This window comes from Perissodus microlepis, chromosome 17 (genome assembly GCF_051167445.1).
Source record: "Perissodus microlepis isolate ML-2025 ecotype Zambia chromosome 17, ASM5116744v1, whole genome shotgun sequence".
In the NCBI taxonomy this organism is placed as follows: domain Eukaryota; kingdom Metazoa; phylum Chordata; class Actinopteri; order Cichliformes; family Cichlidae; genus Perissodus; species Perissodus microlepis.
This window is the reverse complement of record NC_140477.1, coordinates 37,406,638-37,430,091: the sequence shown is the minus strand read 5'-3', so window position 1 is coordinate 37,430,091 and position 23,454 is coordinate 37,406,638. Positions and strand designations below refer to the sequence as shown.

The 23,454-nt window shown below is 42.6% G+C and overlaps 1 protein-coding gene across 2 annotated transcripts in view; it reads left to right on the top strand.

The window, feature by feature from the left end:
• Positions 1-23,454, top strand: part of LOC146370056 (NXPE family member 3-like) — a 40,749-nt gene that overhangs the window by 14,012 nt on the left and 3,283 nt on the right. For both annotated transcript variants that reach the window (XM_084910797.1, XM_084910798.1), the window contains 2 exons: positions 16,013-16,305; positions 16,433-16,503. In XM_084910797.1, the coding sequence (XP_084766923.1) occupies positions 16,013-16,305; positions 16,433-16,503 (364 nt within the window). The remainder of the gene's footprint in view (positions 1-16,012; positions 16,306-16,432; positions 16,504-23,454) is intronic.

Sequence of the window (23,454 nt, the reverse complement as noted above, 5' to 3'; positions counted from 1 at the left end):
GAACTTTTGAAAGAAAGGGAAACTTGGAAATTGGCCTGTAATTAGCCAGAACAGTTGGGTCCAGATTCTGTTTTTCAAGAAGAGGCTGAACTAGAGCTTGCTTAAAACATGATGGGACACCTGTAGCAAGGGAAGTGTTGATTAATCTCTGGACAAAGGGCCAAACAGTATTAAGAGCATTTTTCAGCAGACTTGGGGAAAGACGATCTGACGGACGGTGTGATGACAACAATTTACTTCGAGACAGACTCCAACTGCTCTAAGACAGCTGAGCACACAGGAGGAACACTGGGGTCTGAGGCAGTAGGAGACGAGGCATAAGACCTAATAGCTGAAATTGGTAAATGCCAAAAAAAATCATCAGACATATTTAGTCAAGGTACAGCTCCAACATTATCATGTGGATTAAAAATACAATTAAAAACATTATAAAGTACCTGAGGCTTGTGACTATTTGTTGACACTAGGTTTGAGACAAACTGAGTGTTTGCAGTTTTGTACAAAGTTGTACAGAGATATGTAAAAAATGTACAGTAAACAAACAGGCTGGTCAGTAAGATGACCATCATCATAGTTTATTTATATAGCACCTTAAAAACACACAAGGCTGACCAAAGTGCTGAACAATAGAAATATAAGAGATACAATAAGAATAAATATGATAAAATAATAAACAGCAAAAACAATAAACTATAAGTAAATACAAGTCAGTTAACCACTGAGTCAAAAGCCAGCAAATAAAAATGCATTTTCAATCTAGATTTAAAAACCAGCACTGACGTCGATTGGCTAATGTGAAGAGGAAGATTATTCCAAAGCTTAGGAGCCACAATAGAGAACGCTCGGTCTCCTCTCAGTTTCAGCCTTGATTTGGGGACTGAGAGCCACAGCTGCTCAGCTGAACGAAGTGAACGAGTGGGGACATAGGGCTTCAGCAAATCAGACAAATATGCAGGTGCCAGACCATTTAAGGATTTAAAAACCAATAAAAGAACTTTAAAATGAATCCTAAATTGAATTGGAAGCCAGTGCAGGGAGGCCAGAACCAGAGTAATGTGCTCAAATTTCCTTCTACCAGATAAAAACCGTGCCGCAGCATTCTGGACTAGTTGCAGGCGTGTCAGAGTGCCCGGTCCAACCCCTATTAAAAGGGAGTTGCAATAATCCAAGCGTGAGGTTATAAAAGCGTGGATAACAGTCTCCAAGTCACGCCTTGAAAGAAAAGGTTTAACCTTCGACAGATGCCTGACTTGATAGAATGACGATTTCACCACCCCATTCACGTGGCCATCAAAAGTAAGTGCAGAGTCGATTTTTAACCCAAGATTGGTAATCGAGCTCTTCAGGTGAGGGGTCAGAGCAGCAAGGTCAACATCAGGGATATCAGAGGAACGATTCGGGCCGAACAGAATTGCTTCCGTTTTACGTTCATTAAAATTTAAAAAGTTTAGAGCCATCCATGACTTTACATCACTAAGGCAATCAAGCAGGAGTCTAATTTGGGAGCTATCAGAATGACTGAAAGGAAAATAAAGCTGGCAATCATCAGCATATAGATGAAATGAAACTTTGTGTTTACGAAAGATCGCACCCAGTGGCAGGAGATACAATGTAAACAGTAATGGCCCAAAAATAGATCCCTGTGGTAGAGAGATATGATTTTATTCACAGGAGTGCAAAGCCAGAAATGCCCACACAAAGCTGTAATCGAGAGATCAGCAGGTTGTGATCCACTGTGTCAAATGCAGCAGTCATATCTAGTAGTATAAGCACTACGTGTTTACCACAGTCTGTCGTTACCAGAATATTGTTCATAACCTTTATGAGAGTAAGTAAGTAAAATTTTATTTATATAGCACATTTCTAGATAAAAGATCACAAAGTGCTTCACAAAGTATAAAACAAAAACAGTCAAAAGTTAACAAAATGCAATTTTAAAAAGATGTGTTTTTAGCTGTTTTTTTAAAAGTGATCACTGAGTCTGCAGATCTTAAGTTCTGAGGAAGAGAATTCCACAGTCTGGCGGCCACAGTAGCAAAAGCTCTATCACCCTTGGTTTTCAGTCTTGTATACTGAATAACAAGTAGGCCCTGATCACAAGACCTCAGGGACCTACTAGGGGCATAGGGCTGTAAAAGTTCAATGATGTACGCTGGTGCTTGTTCTTGAAGAGCCTTAAATGTCAGAACCAGAATCTTAAAGTGGACTCTGAATTCAATGGGGAGCCAGTGCAGCTGTATAAGCAACGGTGTTGTCAGAAGCCTTGCTGCAGCATTTTGGACAATCTGCAGACGCTCCAAGGAGTTTTTGTTTAGACATGTAAACAGTGAATTACAGTAGTCCAATCGTGATGAAATGAATGCATGAATAACAATCTCCAGTTCAGTATGAGATACTATGGGGCTCAATTTAGAAATGTTTCTTAAATGATAGAAACAGGACCGAACCAGAGATTTGACGTGGACATCCAGGGTAAGAGCAGAATCAAAGGTTACCCCGAGGTTCCTGATAGACGATTTCACAAATGTTGAAAGAGGACCAAGAGCATTCATTATGTTAGGTACATGTCTGTCCGGAGCACATAGAAGGACTTCAGTCTTTTCTTCATTAAGTTGGAGGAAGTTGTCAGCCATCCAACCTTTGATGGTTTCTAAGCACACAATTAGAATCTGCAGCTTAGAAACATCTTCAGGTTTAAAAGATATATATAGCTGGATGTCGTCTGCGTAGCAGTGGTAGCAAATGTCCTCAAAGGGGCTCAAGATATGCTGGAGAGGAAGTAGATATATTAAAAACAATAAGGGCCCCAGCACAGAACCTTGTGGCACACCATAGGACAGGGACGTGGAAGATGACCTGTACTTAGAAACCGCCACAGAAAAGTATCGTTCATAGAGATACGAGGAGAACCACTAAGGCAGACCCAGATACACCAACCCAGTATTTCAGCCTTTCAAGCAAAATATAATGGTCAACGGTGTCAAAGGCTGACGTGAGGTCCAACATTAGGAGTACAGAACACTTTCCTGCATCGTTCTGCATCAGAATGTCATTGGAAACTCTAAGAAGGGCTGTTTCAGTAGAATGAGCTCTACGAAAGCCAGACTGAAATTTGTCAAAGATATTAGGTTTGTCTAAAACTGCTGTAAGCTGCTTAGCCACAACCTTCTCTAATATCTTAGCAATTAACGGTATTTTTGAGATTGGTCTGCAATTGCTAGTGAGAGATGGGTCCAGCATAGGCTTTTTTAACAGGGGGTGTATAACAGCAGTTTTAAAATAAGCAGGGACTTTACCAGATCCCAGTGAGGTGTTAACTATAGTGAGCACACAGGGACCAATAGAGTGGAAGACATTTTTGAATAACGATGCGGGTAAAATGTCGAGTGAACAGGAGGATGCTTTTGTTGCATTAACTATTTTTTCCAGCTCTGATAGTGAGACGGGTAAAAAGCTTTCTAAAACGACAGGCCGAGCTGGCGTAGGAACTGACAATGCAGATGGGGACAATTTTTTCCTTACATTACTAATTTTTTCTAGAAAAAAAAAAAAAAAAAAAAAAAAAAAAAAAAAGAAATGTTTCGCAGTCTTCATTAGAAGAAATAATGGCAGCAGGTGGAGCAGGAGTAATAATATCAGTAATAGTGTCAAATAATACCTTAGGATTACCTCTGCTCTTTGCAACCAGATGAGAAAAATAAGCAGCCCTCGCATCTCTAATTGCATTGTTAAAAGAGGCTAAAAGATCCTTTAAGTAAAGGAGATGAACATTTAAATGAGTTTTCCTCCATAAGCGCTCAGCTTTACGACAATCACGTTTTATGGAGCGGATGTTGTCATTTAGCCAGGGTAAGGACTTGGAAACAGAAACGGGTCTCATTTTAACCGGACAGATTTCATCTAAAATCGAAAAACAATGGTTATTAAAATAGATCTGTTAAGAAATCAACGCCGTTCTGCGGAGATAGTGTTAAATTAAAAGCATCCGAGAAATTCTGCGCTGTGGAGGAATTTATGATGCGCGAGATAATTGTCTGGTGAACAGGAGACAAAGGCTCATGAAAAGACATGTTAAAAAGAATACAGTGATGATCAGATAAAGATGTCCTCAGAACAAATAGAATCAATATTCAAACCCAAAGAAAAAACAAGGTCCAGCGTGGGTCCTTTGTTATGTGTGGGGCCGGACACATGCTGGGTGAAATGAAAAGAATCCATAATGTTGATAAAACCTCTGGCAAAGAGGTCGGAGTCATCATCAACATGTATGTTAAAATCCAACTAAAAGCAGTCTGGACAACCTCATAGTAGAGGACAGGAAGTCGTTAAACTCCGATAAAAACAAGCTATTTGGGCCGGGTGGACGATACACCACAGCACAATAAAAAGGATCCTTACTTCCGATTTTAATAAGCTGTAATTCAAAGGAAAGAAAGTGTCCAACTTTCACTGAACGGCAGTTGAAAAAGCCCTGAAATGCCACCACGAGACCTCCTCCACGACCAGATCCCCGAGGCTGGCTGATGACGGAATAGCCGTTCGGGCACATTTCAATGAGAGACGAATAGTCCAAGTCCCGCTGCCAGGTCTCGGTCAGAAATAAGAAGTCCAGTTTTTTAGAAGATATAAAATCGTTAAGCACGAACGATTTATTAGTCAATGATCGGGCATTGACTAATAATCATAGCACAGAGACAGCTCTGTGCTATGAAACGGCTTAAAGCCGGACTGAAAAACTTCAAACATTTGAGAGTTGTTTAGATAATCCATCAGCTGAGTGTGAACAACCTTTTCCAAGATCTTACTCAGAAAAGGAAGTTTAGAGATGGGTCTAAAGTTTGACATAACTGAACTATCTGAGCCTGGCTTCTTAAGTAAGGGATGAATAACTGCATGCTTAAACTCGCTTGGTACTTGACCTGACAAGAGGCTGGTATTGATTAGGTTCAGAATATGTGGTCCAACAGTAGGAAACACCTTTTTTAGAAAACTGGGATAAGCGACATAATTCGGAGAACCACACGGGTTAGCCGTTAACACAAGCTTCTCTAGTTCAGGTAGAACAATTGGTTGGAAAGCAATAAGCAAATTTAAACAGGGAACATGCAGCCAGGTCAACAGTGGAGGGTCTCAAACTGGCAACCTTACCCATATGGAAAAGATATATATAAATCTTATAAAGTTTGTATCTGTCTTGTGTGAAACTTGTATGAAAAGCATACAAGAGTGAAAACAGATATAAGATCCCTAGAAAAATTATATAAATGAAACTTACTTACTAAAACAATATATGAAAGTGGCCACTTTCATGAGTAAATCATATAAGCCTTATATGATTCACTATATGAAGTAGGCCACATCTTATGCAAGTCTTTTATAAGTTTTTTCTATTTCTTTTCCATATGGGTATCCACAAAGAAATTAAGAAACTTATTACACATAACCTCAGAAGACTGCAAAAGAACACGATCCTCTGCATTCAGTACAGAATTTATGGTATTATACAGAACATGTGAATTAACAGCAATAAGTTGAGAAAAATAGGAGTTTTTGGTAGTCTTTACTGCCCTCTGGTAAGCTTTCCAGCTCGTCTTAAGAGCTTCCAGAGAGACGTAGAGCCTGCACTTTTTCCATCGTCTTTCACATCTCCTACAGTCTCTTCTAATGGCTCGAGTAAAATCGGTTAGCCAAGGACTGGCCTTGGGTTTACACTGCCTGAGTGTTAGAGGTGCAACAACATCAAGGGCAGATTTACAAACAGAGTCCAGATGAGATAGTAATCCATCTACGGAGGACGACTCAGAGGGACTGGACACAAATTGTTCAAATAGTGTTGAAAAATGCTCAGCAGTATCTGAGCCGAAGGCATGATGGCATCGCATAGGTGCAGCCCGTTTAACAGGACTAAGAGGAACAACGTCAAATACAATGGGCATCTGGTCAGAGAATACAGCATCCTCCACATGTATGTTATGGACAGATAACCCATATGATAACACCAAATCCAATGTGTGACCATGTTCTTGAGTGGCACATTTAACAGATTGAACAAGATTAAAAGAGTTCACCAGGTCCATGAATTCCTTAGCCAGGGGCTTCCCTGGGCAACAGACGTGTATATTAAACACTGAGCAGCAGGACCTGGTCATACCGGGATGCACAGTCAGCGAGAAACTCAGAAAACTCACATATAAACTCCTTGTTATATTTAGGAGGCCGATAAATTATTGCACACAGCAATGAAGGCGAGTGGCCCAGTTCACACAAACAAAGTTCAAAGCTGGTTTGGCCTGTCCTTGAAGATAGTTGCTTAAACTCAAAGTGTGCTTTAAAAACAACAGCCCTGCCACGACCAGAAGCTCTCGGAGCGCTAAAATAAGCACAGCCAGCGGGCAGCAGTTCAGAAAAGGCGCTTAACTAACCGGGTGAACTCCAGGTTTCAGTCAAACAGAGGAAATCCAATGCATGGGAAGAAAAGAAATCCTTCAGGATGAAGGTCTTATTCGCCACCGATTGGCATTTATTAAACCCAACCTGAGCGGAGCTGGTTGAGACCTCCGCGGCAGTGACAACCAGATCCACCGGTCGAAGGTTTGATCGGTCCATTCCCCTCCAATACAGATGCAGAAGAGGGAATGATTTAACAGGGCTGCTCCCGATAGAGCCGACAACAGGAACCAACCAGGAATCCACAGGAACCAGAGCACGCGATGGTACCAAGAGTCGTGGAAAAGACTGACGAACGGAGCGTAGATCGTGAGGAAGGTAAGAAATCCGGATTCTCAGCTTAACGAGGCGACCTCCATGGGTACCCCGTCTCCTGCGTCGCTTCCGCATATCTGGTGGCAGTGGTAGGGGATGCCAGCGCAATGGTACTGCTCCCAGGTAGGGAGGCAGAAAACCCTGGCTTTACCAAACCAAACTGAAACTTTGGTGGATGAGCCAACTTTCAATAAAGTCTGGCGATCATATGACAGTATTGAACTGACATGTTGCACAACATTAGCTAAAAACAATAAAATCAGACAGATAAAAAAAAGAGCGGTTGACGGCGTGCCAAACACACAGGCGCCAAACACAAAGGTGCCATTTTGCACATCCAACCAAAAGAATGTTAAGCTGCATTATAGAGTCTGACAGCTGCTGGTAAGAATGACCTGCAGTAGCGCTCCTTCCTACACTGTGGGTGTAAAAGTCTACTGCTGAACCAGCTGCTCAGTGCTCCTACAGTCGCATGCAGGGAGTGGGAGGTGTTGTCCATGATGGATGTTTGCTTAGACAACATCCTCTCCTAACCAACCTGCTCGATGGACTTCAGCGGACAGTCCAGGACAGAGCTGGCCCTGCTGACCAGTTTGTTGAGTTTCCCCCCATCCTTCTCTGCCATTCCACCACTCCAGCAGACCACAGCGTAGAAAATAGCAGACGCCACCACAGCATCACAAAAGGTCCTTAGCAGGGCCGTGCAGAGAGGTTTAAAGGGGCGGGTGCTCAAAGTTAAAAAGGGGCACATTGAACCAGGCTGAATAACAACAGCACATATTCATCAAGAATCTAATATGGGCAACAAGGCAAAGCAAACGTAGCCGATGTTTTACCTGATGGGTACAATGTTGCTGTTGAGGGGTTGCTGTGGATAGTGCTGGAGGGCGGGGCTGTGCTGATCTGACACTGTAGACATTAAAAAGTCCATAGGAGAGATGGTAGCTGATTAAACAAGTGTCATGAGATAATAACAAAATGCAATCACTCTCCACTTGCTGTCTATGTGAGAACAAGGCACAACTTGCTATTGCAATAAACTATAATCTAATTATCCACACCTAACAACTCTTGCACTTAATCTATAATAAAATGATGACAGAAAAATGTTATAGCCCTGCCTTTAGTAGCCTCACACAGCTCCTACTGTTTCCTCCTCATGTCCTTACCAGCCATGTCTGGACGATGTTATATCATGAGTAATCATTTTTTTAAAAATCCATCTAAATAACACACACAGTGACATTTTAGACCTTCTTCAGAATACTGTTACGTTCTTAGTCTAGGCGTGTCTTGAACACAACAAGAAGTTGGCCCACTCACACTCCACCCAAGCAAGAACCCAAACAACAATATCTTTTAAAGTGCTAAGCAGCCATTTATTTGCTTCAGCAGTGAGCAGTGCCAAAAATAACAAACAAAACTCCGTAATGGTCCCTACGCTTTCCTACACAAAATTAAAACCAAACAAAAGACAATTCACTTACCTAACTTTCTACATGAAAAACAGGAGAAAACTTAATCAACAAAAATGACTTCTCACGCCTACTAAGCTGCTGCAGTGAACAATATATACAAGGTGAACAAAATACTCAATTGCTACTTTACAAATCTATTTACAGCTATTTACAAAACTAAGATACCAACACCAGACACATACACACATACACACACACACACACACACACGGTTATACTTGCAACTCACTCTGCACAGACACTCTATCAAAAAAAAACCGACTCAAAAGCTCATGCGATTTGTTGGATGGTGGAGGCTAGTAGAGAGGGGGAGATCGCGACAATGACAAACTGAAACACAGGGCTTAAATACATAGAGGGAGCAATCAGGGAATGGACAACAGGAGGGAAACACAGCTGGGGCAAATCAGAACTGACAAGACAAGGAAGCGTAACCTGAACACACTGAGATAAGACAGACCTTCAAAGTAAAACAGGAAACACATAACAGTCACGCCTAAAACAAAACACTGACAACATTGGATCGTAACAATACTGTATATACTATGGGCATCACGGTGCTGATCCAGAATCCTTACATTATTATTTATTACTAGAGCTACAATAATAAAGCAATGAGGAGGGGGAAGTAATAAATATGAAATCATGTCATTATGATGATTCCATTTGTTTCACTATCCACCCTGTGCAGGGGCAAAGCTTATTACATTTTTAAACTGTAGAGATACAATCATTTTACTGCTGTAAAATCCAAATTTTGTCTTATTTAAAATATAAATCTAATATAATCTGCTTCTTAATGTATGTTCTTTAAAATACAGCGTGTGTTTTTTAATATATTATAATTATAATAATGCATAATTATGTGGACATGCATATTAGATCGTTTTTTTAGTGAAATATAATCCCTCCAGAAAGGCAGGAAAAGCCCGGAAACTTACTTTAAAACTAAATATGTTCTAAATACTGTAAAACTAAATATGTTCCCTAAAACGGTGACAGAGCTACAGACCCATGACAGCCTTACACAGGTAGCCAGCAGCTGTGACCAGCACTACTTGTGCAGTTAATAAAAGGACAGGTAATGTTTGTCACGCTGTTGCACACACAGCACGCTCGTTTGTTTCAGTTCGTCAGTTGAAACAAGACAGCTTACCAACGTGTACGTAATAAGCCAATACTCCTGGGTGCTACACACTACAGTTTACGCTGTACACCTACTTACTGGTTTTGTCGCATCAGTCTGTGTCTCTGAGTTAACTTGTGTTTCTCCTACAGCTCCGGACCGCTAAAAATGCGCGTGCTCTTTGTGAGCTCGTTCCCGCCTCGTAACCAGCGCGTTCTGCCGTCAAGGGCGATCATTGGTTAAATGTGATCATGTGACTGATGCAAGCCAGATCCTTTTATTTAGCAAAACTGTGACTAATAGTTAAATATTATTGTTGAGAGGCACAGACAGGACTCCGCACGCCCACACACATAAAAAAAATAAACAAATAATTGTTTTTTAAAAAGTTGCCTCAACAAAAGGGCACTTTGGGCACCCATCAGGAAAGGGGCTCAAGCCCCTCTAGCCCCCCCCTCTGCACGTGTCTGTCCTAAATACATCACTGAGCTCAGCTGTGGTACCTGCATACCTCAAAACCACGGAAATCATCCCGGTGCCAAAGAAGTGCACTCAATGACTACCGGCCGGTGGCACTTACGCCCATCTTCACAAAGTGCTTTGAGAGGCTGGTATTGAGGCACATTAATACACAACTTCCACCAAATCTGGACCCACTACAGTTTGCATACAGCCCAAACCCCTCCACAGATGATGCCATTTTGTCTGCTCTTCACCTTTCTCTCTCCCATCTTGACAAAAAGGACACTTATGTCAGAATACCGTTTACTGACTTCAGCTCAGCATTCAACACAGTCATTCCCCAGGAGCTGGTAAAGAAGTTGGACTGACAAGGATAAACACCCCCCTCTGCAATTGGATCTTGGACTTTCTAACTAGGAGATAAAACCTCCAAAGTTCTCAGACTGAGTACAGGATCGCCGCAGGGCTGTGTGCTTAGCCCACTGCTGTTCACCCTGCTAACACATGACAATACTACACAGTACAGCTCAAATCACATCATCAAGTTTGCAGATGACACAACAGTGGTGGGTCTCATCACCAACAACAACGAGTCTAAATACATAGAGGAGGTACAACACCTGGTGGACTGGTGTCAGAATAACAACCTGTCTCTAAATGTTCAGAAGACTAAAGAGATGGTTGTTAACGTCAGGAAGAGCTCAATGACCAACACCCACTGCACATCATCTGCTGTTAAGATGGTCAACAGTGTGAAGTTCCTGGGTGTGCACATATCAGATGACCTCTCTTGGAACCTGAACACCACCAGCATCATGAAGAAAGCCCAACAGTGTCTTTCTTAGGAAACTGAAGAAGGCCAGTCTCCCTCCTCCCATCCTCACATCATTTTGCCAGGGAACTATTGAGAGAGTCCTCTGCTGCTACATCACTATCTAGTAAGGAAACTGCACCCTCGCTGAAAAGAAGTCTCTGTAGCGGATAGTGAGGACAGCAGAGAGGGTCATTGGAGGCTCTCTCCCACCCATCTTCCAACTCTATGACAGACACATCATCCGACGTGCGAACAGCATAGTGAAGGACACTTTCCACCCCTGACATGCACCGTTCTCCTTCTTTCCATCTAGCAGACGGTTTTGAAGGATCAAAACTGTAACAGGAGACACTGCAAGAGCTTCTTCCCCCAAGCAGTCAGAGCCCTCAACTTAATACCACCAAAGGACTGATATACACAAACACCTTTACAAACACCTTACAATACTCGTGAAAAAACTCAAAAACAACAAAAACTTACACAATCCACCTGGGAACAATATGCTTATTTGCACACTCAGTCACGTAGGGACTAAACACATATCTAAACTAAACTACATTTGCACATCTTGCACATGTCTTTGTCATGTCTCGTCTGTAATATCCTGACAATGACTCAACCTGGTATTCAATACCACTGCACAATCCACTTTGTATTGTCTCTGTCCTGTCTTTGTTTATCGTACAGTTAGTATTGTATAGTATTGTATAGTTAGTAATTAGTACCTTTGTATCCCTTAATTTTACCAAGATTTAGCACGTTATTTATTTGTTGTTTCTAGTTTTATATCTCTTGGAGACATATCTTTCATATACTTACAAAGGCGCCATGGGGGGAATAGGATGAAACAGAATTTTGGTACACTGTATACTGTGTATACTACTGTATTGACAATAAAGCTCTTGAATCTTGAAGGTTGTGACTTTTGGTAACACACGTGTGGCCAGAGCTTCTTCAGATCTTTGGTTGAAGAGACAGGGTGACAGGGAAAACCCTTGTTGCAGTTCGGTGCAACTTGAAACCCACAAGATGTACTCTGAATATGGTCCCATCTCGTTTACTGAAAGATGTTTTTAACACTGTGGGTATGAGTTTGCTGTCTATTGTCAATAGCAGTCTTCAGTCTGGGTGTGTCCCTGCCGACTTTAAACATGCAGTGGTGGAACCTATTAAAAAACCTAACCTGGATCCAGCAGTTTTATCCAACTACAGACCAATTTCTAAATTGCCTTTTCTTTCTAAAGTCCTAGAGAAAGTTGTCCTTCTTCAGCTCCAGACCTTTCAAGATAAAAATGGTTTCCACAAGCCCCGCTGGTTTTAGAGACTTATTCACCATGAAAGAAAACAAGACAGTCAGCGATCGATCGATTACTTGCAAGGGAGGCCTCGTCTGTGTCCGCCACGAAAATGACCCCAAATCCGGCCTCCGATTGCTGCCTTTTATTGGGAACACAGTTCACACAAAACAATAGTACCTCGCCTCATAACCCCCCTTGGTTACAAAGACAAGGCACTGTATGTATGTGTGTGTGTGTGTGTCACCTCCTGCTGACCAAAGGGTCGTAAACGCAGGAAGCTTACATCAAAAAGCACAAGGATGTGTCTGTAATAAAAGACTGCAGCCCCCCACCCAGAACCTCGAGAATCTGGGGAGGGGGACAGTGGAATTCCTTTTGTAGAGATGACAAGCATAAAAATGACAACATTTAACAATTCACTCTAACAAATGGCATTAGTGAAGTATTTCAGTCTGGTTTTAAAATGCATCACAGCACTGAAACTGCACTTTTTAATGACCTTTTAACTTTTACTGACTTGGGAGATTCTGCATTTTAATACTATTAGACCTCCGTGCTGCCTTTGATACCGTAGATCATGGGATTCTTATCTCTCGGCTTGAGCACTGTGTCGGAATCAAAGGACTGCATTGGAGTGGTTTAAATCTTACCTGTCCAACCAAACCTTTTTAGTTAGATTGGGGATACATCATCCTCAAAAGCATCACTTTCTTGTGGGGTCCTGTGGTCGCAAATTTTGAAGCCATCATGATAACCTTCTCCCACCAACGATGTGGAGATCCAACCCTTTTAGATCCAATTAAAATCAAGACACTCTGGAAAAGAGTAGAATTCTTGGAAAAGAGTTTAATACACTGAATCATATGAACAGCAGGAAAAATACATACAGACATTTAGCAAGAAAATTACATAGCAGACAGCAAGCAAAGCAAAACCCCGGGGTGTACAGCCTTAAGCACAGACAGTAGAGAAACACAGAGACGGACAGAGGGAAACAGCAGAGGGGAAAAAAGTGCTGGGGTGTCCTCTGGTCCCCTAATATATAGGGACCAGTATCCCCACCCCCTGCTGCTGGGTAACTTTCCCGCCAAACACAGCTGGGGTCAAGTAGCGGCCAAGGTCTTGGCCAGAGGCCAGTCAGGACTCCGGCTACCCTTTGGCTTCGGCTTATCACAATAGGTCATGGCACGGTCAAACATCACTCATTAATCCTAATTATTACACAGCTTACACAGCAAGTGGCACAATCTTATAATATATGATCTTACAACTACATAGGTTACATGCTTTCTCATATATCATACTGTGTAGTTTCAAAGTATGTGCGTGTGTGTGTGTGTGTGTGTGTGTGTGTGTGTGCGTGTGTGTGTGTGTGTGTGCGAGTGTGTGCAAAATGTCTTGTGCTTAAGACTCTACGTGAAAGTTAAAATATATATGTTCAGTGCACATAGATAAATAGTGTATATAGTTACATAGTTATACATATCATACAAAAATCCACCAAAGTCCCCCAGGGGTACATTCTTGGTCCAGTTCTCTTTTCTATTTATATGCTCCCTATGGGTTCAGTTTTTAAAAAACAATTCCATTGTTATGCAGACGACTCACAGATTTACCTGCCACTGAAATGTAAATCTGTGAGTCCTCTGAAGGTTTTGCTAGATTGTTTGGAGGATGTTAAGGCATGGATGGCTTTAAACTTCCTAAAGCTAACTCAACAGAAAACAGAGGTGATTGTGTTTGGTCCCTGTGACCACTGCGACTTTGGCCCTTTGGAAATGTATATAAAAAAAAACTTTGCTAGGAACCTATGAGTGTTTTTCGACTCTAATGTTTGATAAACAGATTAATGCTGTAATCAAGTCCAGTTTCTTTCATCTTCGACTACTTGCCAAAGTGAGGCCATTTTTCTGTTTTAGAGACTTTGAGAGAGCTATCCATGCCTTCATTTCATCCGGCCTCGACTACTGTAATAGTCTTTACTCTGGTGTTGGTCTGTCATCAGTTAGCCATCTGCAGGTGGCCCAAAATGCTGCAGCACGGTTACTCACTGGCACACGCAAGCGAGACCACATATCTCCCATACTGGCTGTGGTGGGGCGTGGCCTGCGGTGCCGTGCAGGGAGGGCGGACGCACCTGCACAGCATCCCTATTCACGCCCGCCTAGTTAAAAACACGGGGACTCAGGGGTTTGGAGTGTGGTGTGTTGTGATGTTAAATAAAATGGCTCAAAACCTATGATCCCTGGACCCGCCATGTCTCATTCACACCACACTGGTGCCGAAACCCAGGATGCGGGAGAGGCTGCTTGAGCCAGGAGTGGCGGAGGAGCCGCGCGAGAGGCTGCTTGAGAGGGTGCTCGAGCCGGGAGCGGTGGTGGTGACGACGACGATGGAGGAGCCGCGCGAGGGGCTGCTTGAGAGGGTGCTCGAGCCAGGAGCGGTGGTGGTGACGACGACGGAGGAGCCGCGCGAGGGGCTGCTCGAGGCAGCAGCAGCAGAAGCGGCGGCGCGTGAGCTGCGCCAGCTGGGAGAGGCAGCAGCGGAGAAGCCGCGGGATAAGTTGGAGGTGCCCGTGCTAGGGGAGTCCACGCCACCAAAGCCCAAGGTCGGCGGGCTGAGCAGAGCGGCCTCACCTCCACCAGAGCCCGGTGTGTGGTGTGGTCCGGCGTGCTGGACGCCTGCCCAGCTGCCCATGAGCCCCGGCTCAATGCCACGCCGGCTGCGCCGCTGCTTGCCACTGTCATGGTTCTCAAGATCTGGAGTGTCGTGGTGTGTGTGTTTCTTGTCTTCGCCTCTCCCACCAGGGCGGAACTGGACCTTGATTCCCCGCCTCTGAACCCGCCCTGAACACACACCTGTGGCTCATTCACACTGATCCTGGCAGACTACTTAAGATGGCAAGAGAGGCTGCTTCCTCGCTGGATCGTCACGCTACCTAGCGTCAGTGTGGCCTAGCCTTTGGAAGTATTTCTTGTGATCACGTAGAGTTTCCTCCTCACGTTGTTTTTCTCTGTGCACAGGCCTTCTAGATTCCCTGCCCGTCTTCCCTGCCGTCTGGATTTCTGTGGATGTGTGTGAGTGAGCGTGAGCATTTTGGAGTGGACATTCAGAGTGAGTTGTGGATTAAGTTGAAGAGGAGCATATGTACCTCGCCTTGGACCTTCCCCTCGGACCCCCCTCCACCACCTGGAGCCCCGTGTTATCTGTCTCACTGTATATATGTAGATATCCTCACTTGGTGCCGCACTGAAAATAAACCCTCACCTTCTCTCTAAACTTCAGAGTCCTGCAAGTGAGTCCTCTGCCTAATAATCTGTGACAACCACATGGGTGGCCTCCAGTCCAGCTCCGTGGGCGACCCTCGGAACCACTTCATCACCGGCGCCACTGGATGCATGGGCGGCCACCAGAACAGACACCTCCCTGTCGCTTGGCCAGGGCCCGGGGGCGCCGACGGTCCAGGCTGATCCCCTCTCCCGCTCGCGGTGGGTGGAGTAGGTTTGGCCGGATGGCTCCCCGGCCTCAGTCGGGTGATGGGGGTATGTGGTGGGGCGTGGCCTGCGGTGCCGTGCAGGGAGGGCGGACGCACCTGCACGGCAGTTAAGAACACGGGAACTCCGGGGTTTGGAGTGTGGTGTGTTGTGATGTAAATAAAATGGCTCAAAACACTGATCACTGGACCCGCCGTGCCTTATTCACACCACAATGGCATCATTGCACAGGCTGCCAGTTAGTTTTAGAATTAATTTTAAGATTTTATTATTTGTTTTTAAGGCTTTGCACGGATTAGCACCCTCATAGCTTTCTGATTGCTTAAATTGGTACAATTTTATGATTCCTTTTCTTAACTCTTATCATGTCTCCCTATGTTTTTATTTTTTTAATTATCTTAATTGTACAGCAATTGTGATATAATTGTGATATATAAATACATTTGACTTTGATTTTGTCATTGTCTTCATGCTTGCATGCATGTAGTCTGAATGAATTACTTACCATCAAAAAGAAAGTCTGCTCTAAAAGGTTGTTGTCATTGTGCATATTTATGTCTGATTCTTTGTCCTACCAGGTGATATTGGTTCATCCCAGTGAGGCAGTCACAGAGCTGCGCAGGATGAACATAGAGGAACCTGACAGGATCTTCTTCAAGAGCCAGTTCCGCTCAAGCTTGTTCACTAGAACGACCACGTGTAACGTATGTTTACGTCCAACTGAGCAGCCTGTGTGTAACTACACTGACCTCCATACAGGTGAGCCATGGTTCTGCTACAAGCCAACAAATCTGAGTTGTAATGCCAGGATCAGCAACTACAATGGAGGATATAAAAAAAACCTGACAACTATGGAGAAGCTTTTTCAGAGGTGAGCATTATCTGTGGTGATAAATTTCTGGAGTTACTAAAAATGTATGTACTGTGCATAATACATTTAATTTTCTAGTTCAAAAAGAAATTTTGTGAAGATGTTAATTGTGTATGCTTTCCTTCAGAGGTGTAAATATGAAAGTCTCCATTCCGGCTTCAGGACCAGCCAGCGTCACCATTTTGCCAAAACAGAAAGGTACGCTAACATCTATATCTTCATAATGAAATATTTAAAAAAGGTTGTGATATATATTATAAGCAGTTGGCAGGTCAAACATTAATAAATAAATAAATTAAAACTTCCACAACATTTACTAGCATCTTCTTGATATTGGACACCTATAGGATGTGTCAAGGTTCTTTTAAGAGTAAGTGATCAGGAGATCTGGAGAACTTTATTGATGCTTTATTGATAACACTAACAGCTAGGGGTGTTCTTATGAATGCATAGTTCAAGATGTGGATGAAATTAACTTACGGTCTGTTATAAAATTACAAAGAAACTTCTGGGAATTGGGAAGTACAATGAGGTTTACCTCATTAAAATTAGATTGATCTCTCATCTAGAAGGGCAGATCGTTGGAAGCCAATCAATGACTAGTAATGGGAATTGAAAATAGCACAGTGATTCTGCTATAGAAACATGGACAGGGAGAAACAGAGGTGGCAATCTGACTGCTCATTAGTTTCTTACAAGTTGAAGTTCTGGCTGCTGGGCTGGGGTCAGAATTCACTCAGCTTTAACATCATTCTGGGCTCTTAGTTTAGAGTTTGCATGCTGATTGTGCAGTTTCTACATTGTACTGCTCAAAGTAATAAAAGTAATAGCTATATCCACACTGCAGATGGTGTTGCTAGTTTCCTCCTCCAACATTGCGAACTGAAATCAGCTGACTGTAGCGCAAGTGCAACTGAAACCAATAAGCAGGATCGACAAGGAGAATTACAATTCCAAGGAACTGGACTATTGGAAACCAGTTCTGTATGCGATACCCAGTAATGTGTGTTCACATTTGTATGAATTCATTTATATTTAAGTTGTTTTACTGTAAATGTAAGTGATATTTTCATTTGAAAATGCCCTAAATTAAAGAATTTCAACTAGAGATCTAGTATCTAGCCCTTGTAGTATATTTAAAAAGACAGTTTAACCTCGGGAACCCAGAAGGTCCCAAGGCAACAGGTGATATAGCAATATCATATATAAATTAATTATTTTCAACAACTTCAGACCTAACCATAGATATAAAGTTTTTCATTATTTTCTAAATATTTTTATGTTTTTATGCCCTTATATTCATAAAGACCCCTGTTTTTGTTTGTTTGTTTGTTTGTTTGTTTGTTTGTTTGTTTGTTTTTAATGGGAAAAACCCAAAATCTGCAATATTTTCCAAAAATTTGTTGCAAAATAACATATTTGGCATGAGGGTAGTACAGCCTTGAATAGGTCAAGAATTGATAACAACATTGATTTTGATGCATACTCCAACTGAACAAAGATGAAACAACAAACTGAACAAAGACATTTTATAACATGAACCACGAAGCATTTTCAGATGGATTTTGCAGACAGGAGCACCACATTTGCAGCAGTTGGTTAAGATTGTGCTGCGCTGTTTGCACGATGCGCACTGCTTCTGCTTTTTGGTCCACAGAAGTGAAGAGGACAAAAGCGTTGTAGCACTTTATCAGTCATGTCAATCATGTGATAGAGCAGACACATGGGCCACCTACATGTCTGCCAATGGCAGGAGTGGGTGCCACAAACCTGCAAAAAAAAAAAGAAATGGTAAATTGACATTTCTTTTGAATTATTTGAATATATATGAGTGCCTGTGTATAAATTTACAAACAATACACATATTTAATTTAAGTGATCTAGGTAGCTCTGTTTTGGAAGTTCAGTTAACTCTAGAAATGTGTTTTGGAGTTTGTACGTGCTTTGTCTCTTGGGGCCACCGCATATATTTATATATAAACATATATAAATAAAACCACGTTTTTCTTTTACATTAGTAATTCCTTTTGTGCATAATTTTATATCATTGTTAATAATAAATTAATTAAAGCAACAAAACAACCTGAAGAGCCGGTTCGGAGCCGAAAGAGCCGGTTCTCTAAAAAGAGCCAGAAATCCCATCAATACTGCTGTGTCTTGTAAATGAGTTTATTTTGTAAATGCTTGTTTACTGCTTTAGCAGAATGCTATTTGTGGCATGTCAGGTTCAGCGTTCTGTAATGTTGCCGAATGGCTCCACCTTTATCGTGTATTGTTATACTTGCTTGTTTTTGCCATAAAGTGTTTACTCAAATTCAGTGCATATATCAAGATGGTGGTGATTATTCTTTATGTGATATTGTGTGTGTGTTTTCTATCCAGGTACAGTGGGATGCAAGAGTTTGGGCCACCTTGTTAATAGTCATTATTTCCCTGTATAAATTGTTGGTTGTTACAATAAAAATTGTCAGTTAAATATATCATATAGGAGACACACACAGTGATATTTGAGAAGTGAAATTAAGTTCATTGGATTTACAGAAAGTGTGCAATAATTGTTTAAACAAAATCAGGCAGGTGCATAAATTTGGGCTCTGTTGTCATTTTATTGATTCCAAAACCTTTAGAACTAATTATTGGAACTCAAAATTGCTTAGTAAGCTCAGTGACCCCTGACCTACATACACAGGGGAATCCAATAATGAGAAAGAGTATTTAAGGGGGTCAATTTAAGTTTCCCTCCTCCTTTAATTTTCTCTGAAGAGTAGCAACACGGGGGTTTCAAAACAACTCTCCAATGACCTGAAGACAAAGATTGTTCACCATCACGGTTTAGGGGAAGGACACAGAAAGCTGTCTCAGAGATTTAAGCCGTCTGTTTCCACAGAGAAAATGGAAGACCACAGGCTCAGTTCAAGTTAAGGCTGGAAGTGGCAGACCAAGAAACATCTCGGATAGACAGAAGCGACGGTGAGAACAGTCAGAGTCGACCCACAGACCAGCACCAAAGACCTACAACATCATCTTGCAGCAGATGGAGTCGCTGTGCATCGTTCTAACATTCGGCGCACTTTACACAAGGAGATGCTGTATGCCAGAGTGATGCAGAGGAAGCCTTTGCTCCGCCCACAGCACAAACAGAGACGCTTGAGGTTTGCTGAAGCACATTTGGACAAGCCAGCTTCATTCTGGAATAAGCTGCTGTGGACTGATGAAACTCAAGTTGAGTTTGGGCATAACAAGGGGCGTTATGCATGGAGGGAAAAGAACACAGCATTCCAAGAAAAACACCTGCTGCCTCCAGTAAAATATGGTGCTGGTTCCATCATGCTGTGGGGCTGTGTGGCCAGTGCAGGGACTGGGAATCTTGTCAAAGTTGAGGGACACATTCTGGAGACCAATGTCCAGGAATCAGTGACAAAGCTGAAGCTGCGCCGGGGCTGGATCTTTCAACAAGACAACGACCCGAGACACTGCTCAAAATCCACTAAAGCATTCATGCAGAGGAACAAGTACAACGTTCATCTCAGTCCCCAGACCTGAAAATTACTGAAAATCTTTGGTGTGAGTTAAAGAGAGCTGTCCATGCTCGGAAGCCATCAAACCTGAATGAACTAGAGATGTCTTGTAAAGAGGAATCGTCCAAAATACTTTCAACCACAATCCAGACTCTCATTGGAACCTACAGGAAGCGTTTAGAGGCTGTAATTTCTGCAAAAGGAGGATCTACTAAATATTGATTTCATTTCACTATAAAGCATATAGTTAGGGCTGGACCAGGTGACCCTGAATCCTCCCTTAGTTATGCTGCAATAGACGTAGGCTGCCGGGGGATTCCCATGATGCATTGAGTTTTTCCTTTCCAGTCACCTTTCTCACTCACTATGTGTTAACAGACCTCTCTGCACTGAATCATATCTGTTATTAATCTCTGTCTCTCTTCCACAGCATGTCTTTATCCTGTCTTCCTTCTCTCACCCCAACCAATCACAGCAGATGGCCCCGCCCCTCCCTGAGCCTGGTTCTGCTGGAGGTTTCTTCCTGTTAAAAGGGAGTTTTTCCTTCCCACTGTCGCCAAAGTGCTTGCTCATAGGGGGTCATATGATTGTTGGGTTTTTCTCTGTATCTATGAAGCGCCTTGAGGCGACTTTTGTTGTGATTTGGCGCTATATAAATAAAATTGAATTGAATTGAATTGAATTGAATTTCTTTTTTTGTGGAGCCCAAATTTATGCCCCTGCCTGATTTTGTTTAAACAATTATTGCACACTTTCTGTAAATCCAATAAACTTCATTTCCCTTCTCAAATATCACTGTGTGTGTCTCCTATATGATAATGATGTTAACTGACATTTTTATTGTAACAACCAATGATTTATACAGGGAAATAAAGGCTCTTAACAACATTGTCCAAACTTTTGCATCCCACTGTATGTGTTGACTGCACTGGCAGTGTTTAGGGTAATTGCTATGGTGGAAAAAGGAAATTGCTGGCAATCAGATGCTTCCCAGATGGTATTGCATTGTGGTTTAAAATCTGATTGTGTGTTTTTGTGTTTCCCTATCATAAAAATGGTTCCTTCCATTAGGAGGATTTTGATGAGGCTTGAGCAAATAGTAGATTGATCAACTGAAGGGCCAGATGCAATCTCAGCTTCTGGGTCTGCGGTCCTTTGCTGGATTTTTTTCTCTGTTTCTTAAGGACAGCTAGTTATAGATATTGTATTGATTACTTTCAGGCCTGCCACTTAATTTGCACACTATGTTGAGATATTTGAAGTTGAAGCTTAAAGGGCGCATGCGCATGCAGCGACCGGCAGTGAGTGAGAGCTTGGCATCCTAAGTTTTTAAGTTCTTATCGTTTCTTTTCGTTTCTATCGCTGGCATGTGTTTTGGTTGAAGGAAGTGACAGTTTTCTTACAAAGTGACGCTCCACAACAGTGAGAACATCATGGATTCTTTTTTCTTCATTGTGGTTGGATTTCTACTGTGCTGGCTTGTTTCCGATGATGTGGGCGAGGCCGTGAGTCAGCTGAGGATTGTTTACTCCCGCGACGAGCTGTTACAACTTAACTTACCGTATGATGGTAAGGACCTCACCTCATGTATGCCGGATTTTATACATAGAGACTCTAACAGAACGAGTGAGAAGAGGAAAAGAGGGAGACGTGGAGGTGTTAAATTGCGTCTGAGGAGACAACAGGTCAGTCGGTTTCCCCTGCCCTCTGTTATCCTTGGAAATGTTCAGTCTCTTAGGAACAAGCTGGATGAACTCCAGGGAAACGTCAGGTTCCAGAAAGACTTCAGGGACAGCTGTGTGATGGCTTTTTCCGAGACATGGCCGACGGAGCTGGACCAGGATGCCGATTTTTCAATTGACGGTTTTGGAGCTCCCTTTCGCCGGGATCGGGATGCACGGGTAACAGGGAAATCTCAAGGAGGGGGAGTATGCTTGTATGTGAACAAACGTTACTGTAGCGCTGTGACTGTTAGAGAGTGTATTTGTACACCAGATGTTGAACTTTTATCCGTGTCGCTGCGCCCTTTTTATCTCCCTCGTGAGTTTCCACAACTTTTTATTACCATAGCTTACATTCAGGGCTCACCCCGCCTCCACCTGCAGCATCATCTCAGACGTAGTGCAGGCGCTCTCTCCTGACGCCCAAACTTTATAATGGGGGACTTTAACCATGTCTCTCTTGAATCAACTTTGGGCAATCTGTATCAATATGTATCCTGTCCTACCAGACGGGATAAAGTGTTGGACCTTTGTTACGGATCGGTGAAGAATGCTTATAAATCCCTCCTGCTTCCTCCTCTGGGATCTTCTGACCATAAGTGTGTGCATCTCCAGCCCATCTATAAAACGGTCTTAAAACGAGAGAAGACAAAGACTAAGGATGTTGACATATGGTCAGAAGAATCTGTGCTTACCTTGCAGGAATGTTTTAAGTGTACAGATTGGGAAGTTTTTATCCAGTCTTGTGGAGATGATCTCGACGCTTTGGTGGATGTCACTAGCTCTTATGCAGTATTTTGTAAAGACATGATTATACCCCGTAAGCGCGTTAAAGTCTACGCTAACAATAAGCCATGGGTCACTAAAAGCGTCAAATCTTTGTCAAAAGTAGCCACAGCTGCCCTGGGGCGCACTGACAGAGGCGAGGCTTGCGGACACTGGCCCCACTGGGCCCTCTGACCACCACCAGTAGGCAAACATGGGGTTACTATCTTGCCCAAGGATATTTGGCATGCAGCCAGGAGGCAGCCTGGGATCAAACCACCGACCTTCTGATTAGTGGCTGACCTGCTCTGCCACCTGAGCTACAGCCACATGCCCAGAAGATTTGGCATGAACTCCAGAATACTTACAAACTTCTACAGACGCACCATTGAGAGTACTCTGCCTGGCTGCATCACCACCTGGTACGACAGCTGTAATGGACTGCAAAGCTCTGCAGAGGGTGGAGAGATCAGTACAGCACATCACCAGGACTTAACTGCCAGTCACGCAGGATCTCTATAGATAGTGCTGCGTGAGGAAGACGCAGCAGATCCTCTCTGATCCCTGGCCCCCTTATATTGATGGGTATGAGTTATATTACATAAATAGATCTAATAAGAAGGCAGGAGGGGTGGCACTTTTTGTTAACTGTGATCTGAAGTGTAAACAACTTAAAGATATGTCTATGTTATTGGCGACTTAATGGAGACTGTTACAGCAGAACTAGACATTTTTAAATACTTATTTGGCCTTGTATGGAAAATATTGTCCACTGGTACCGCTTAAATTTAAGAAGAAGAAAACTAATTGGATAACTGAGGGGCTAGTAAACGCGTGCAAAAAGAAGAACAAACTATATAGCGATTATATAAAACTCAGAACAAAGACCGCTGACATGAAATATAAAGTCTATAAAAATAGGCTAGTATTAATATTGAGGAAGGCCAAGAAAGAATACTATAACAAACTATTTCAAGAAAAGAAAAATAATATAAAGGGTATTTGGAATATTTTCAGAGAGACATTAGGCAATAAGAACGTTTCCTTAGATTTGCCTAAGTATTTTTATAAGGAAAATAAGATTATAAAGGACATGAATGAAGTGGTAAATGAATTCAATTCCTTTTTTGTAAATATTGGCCCTA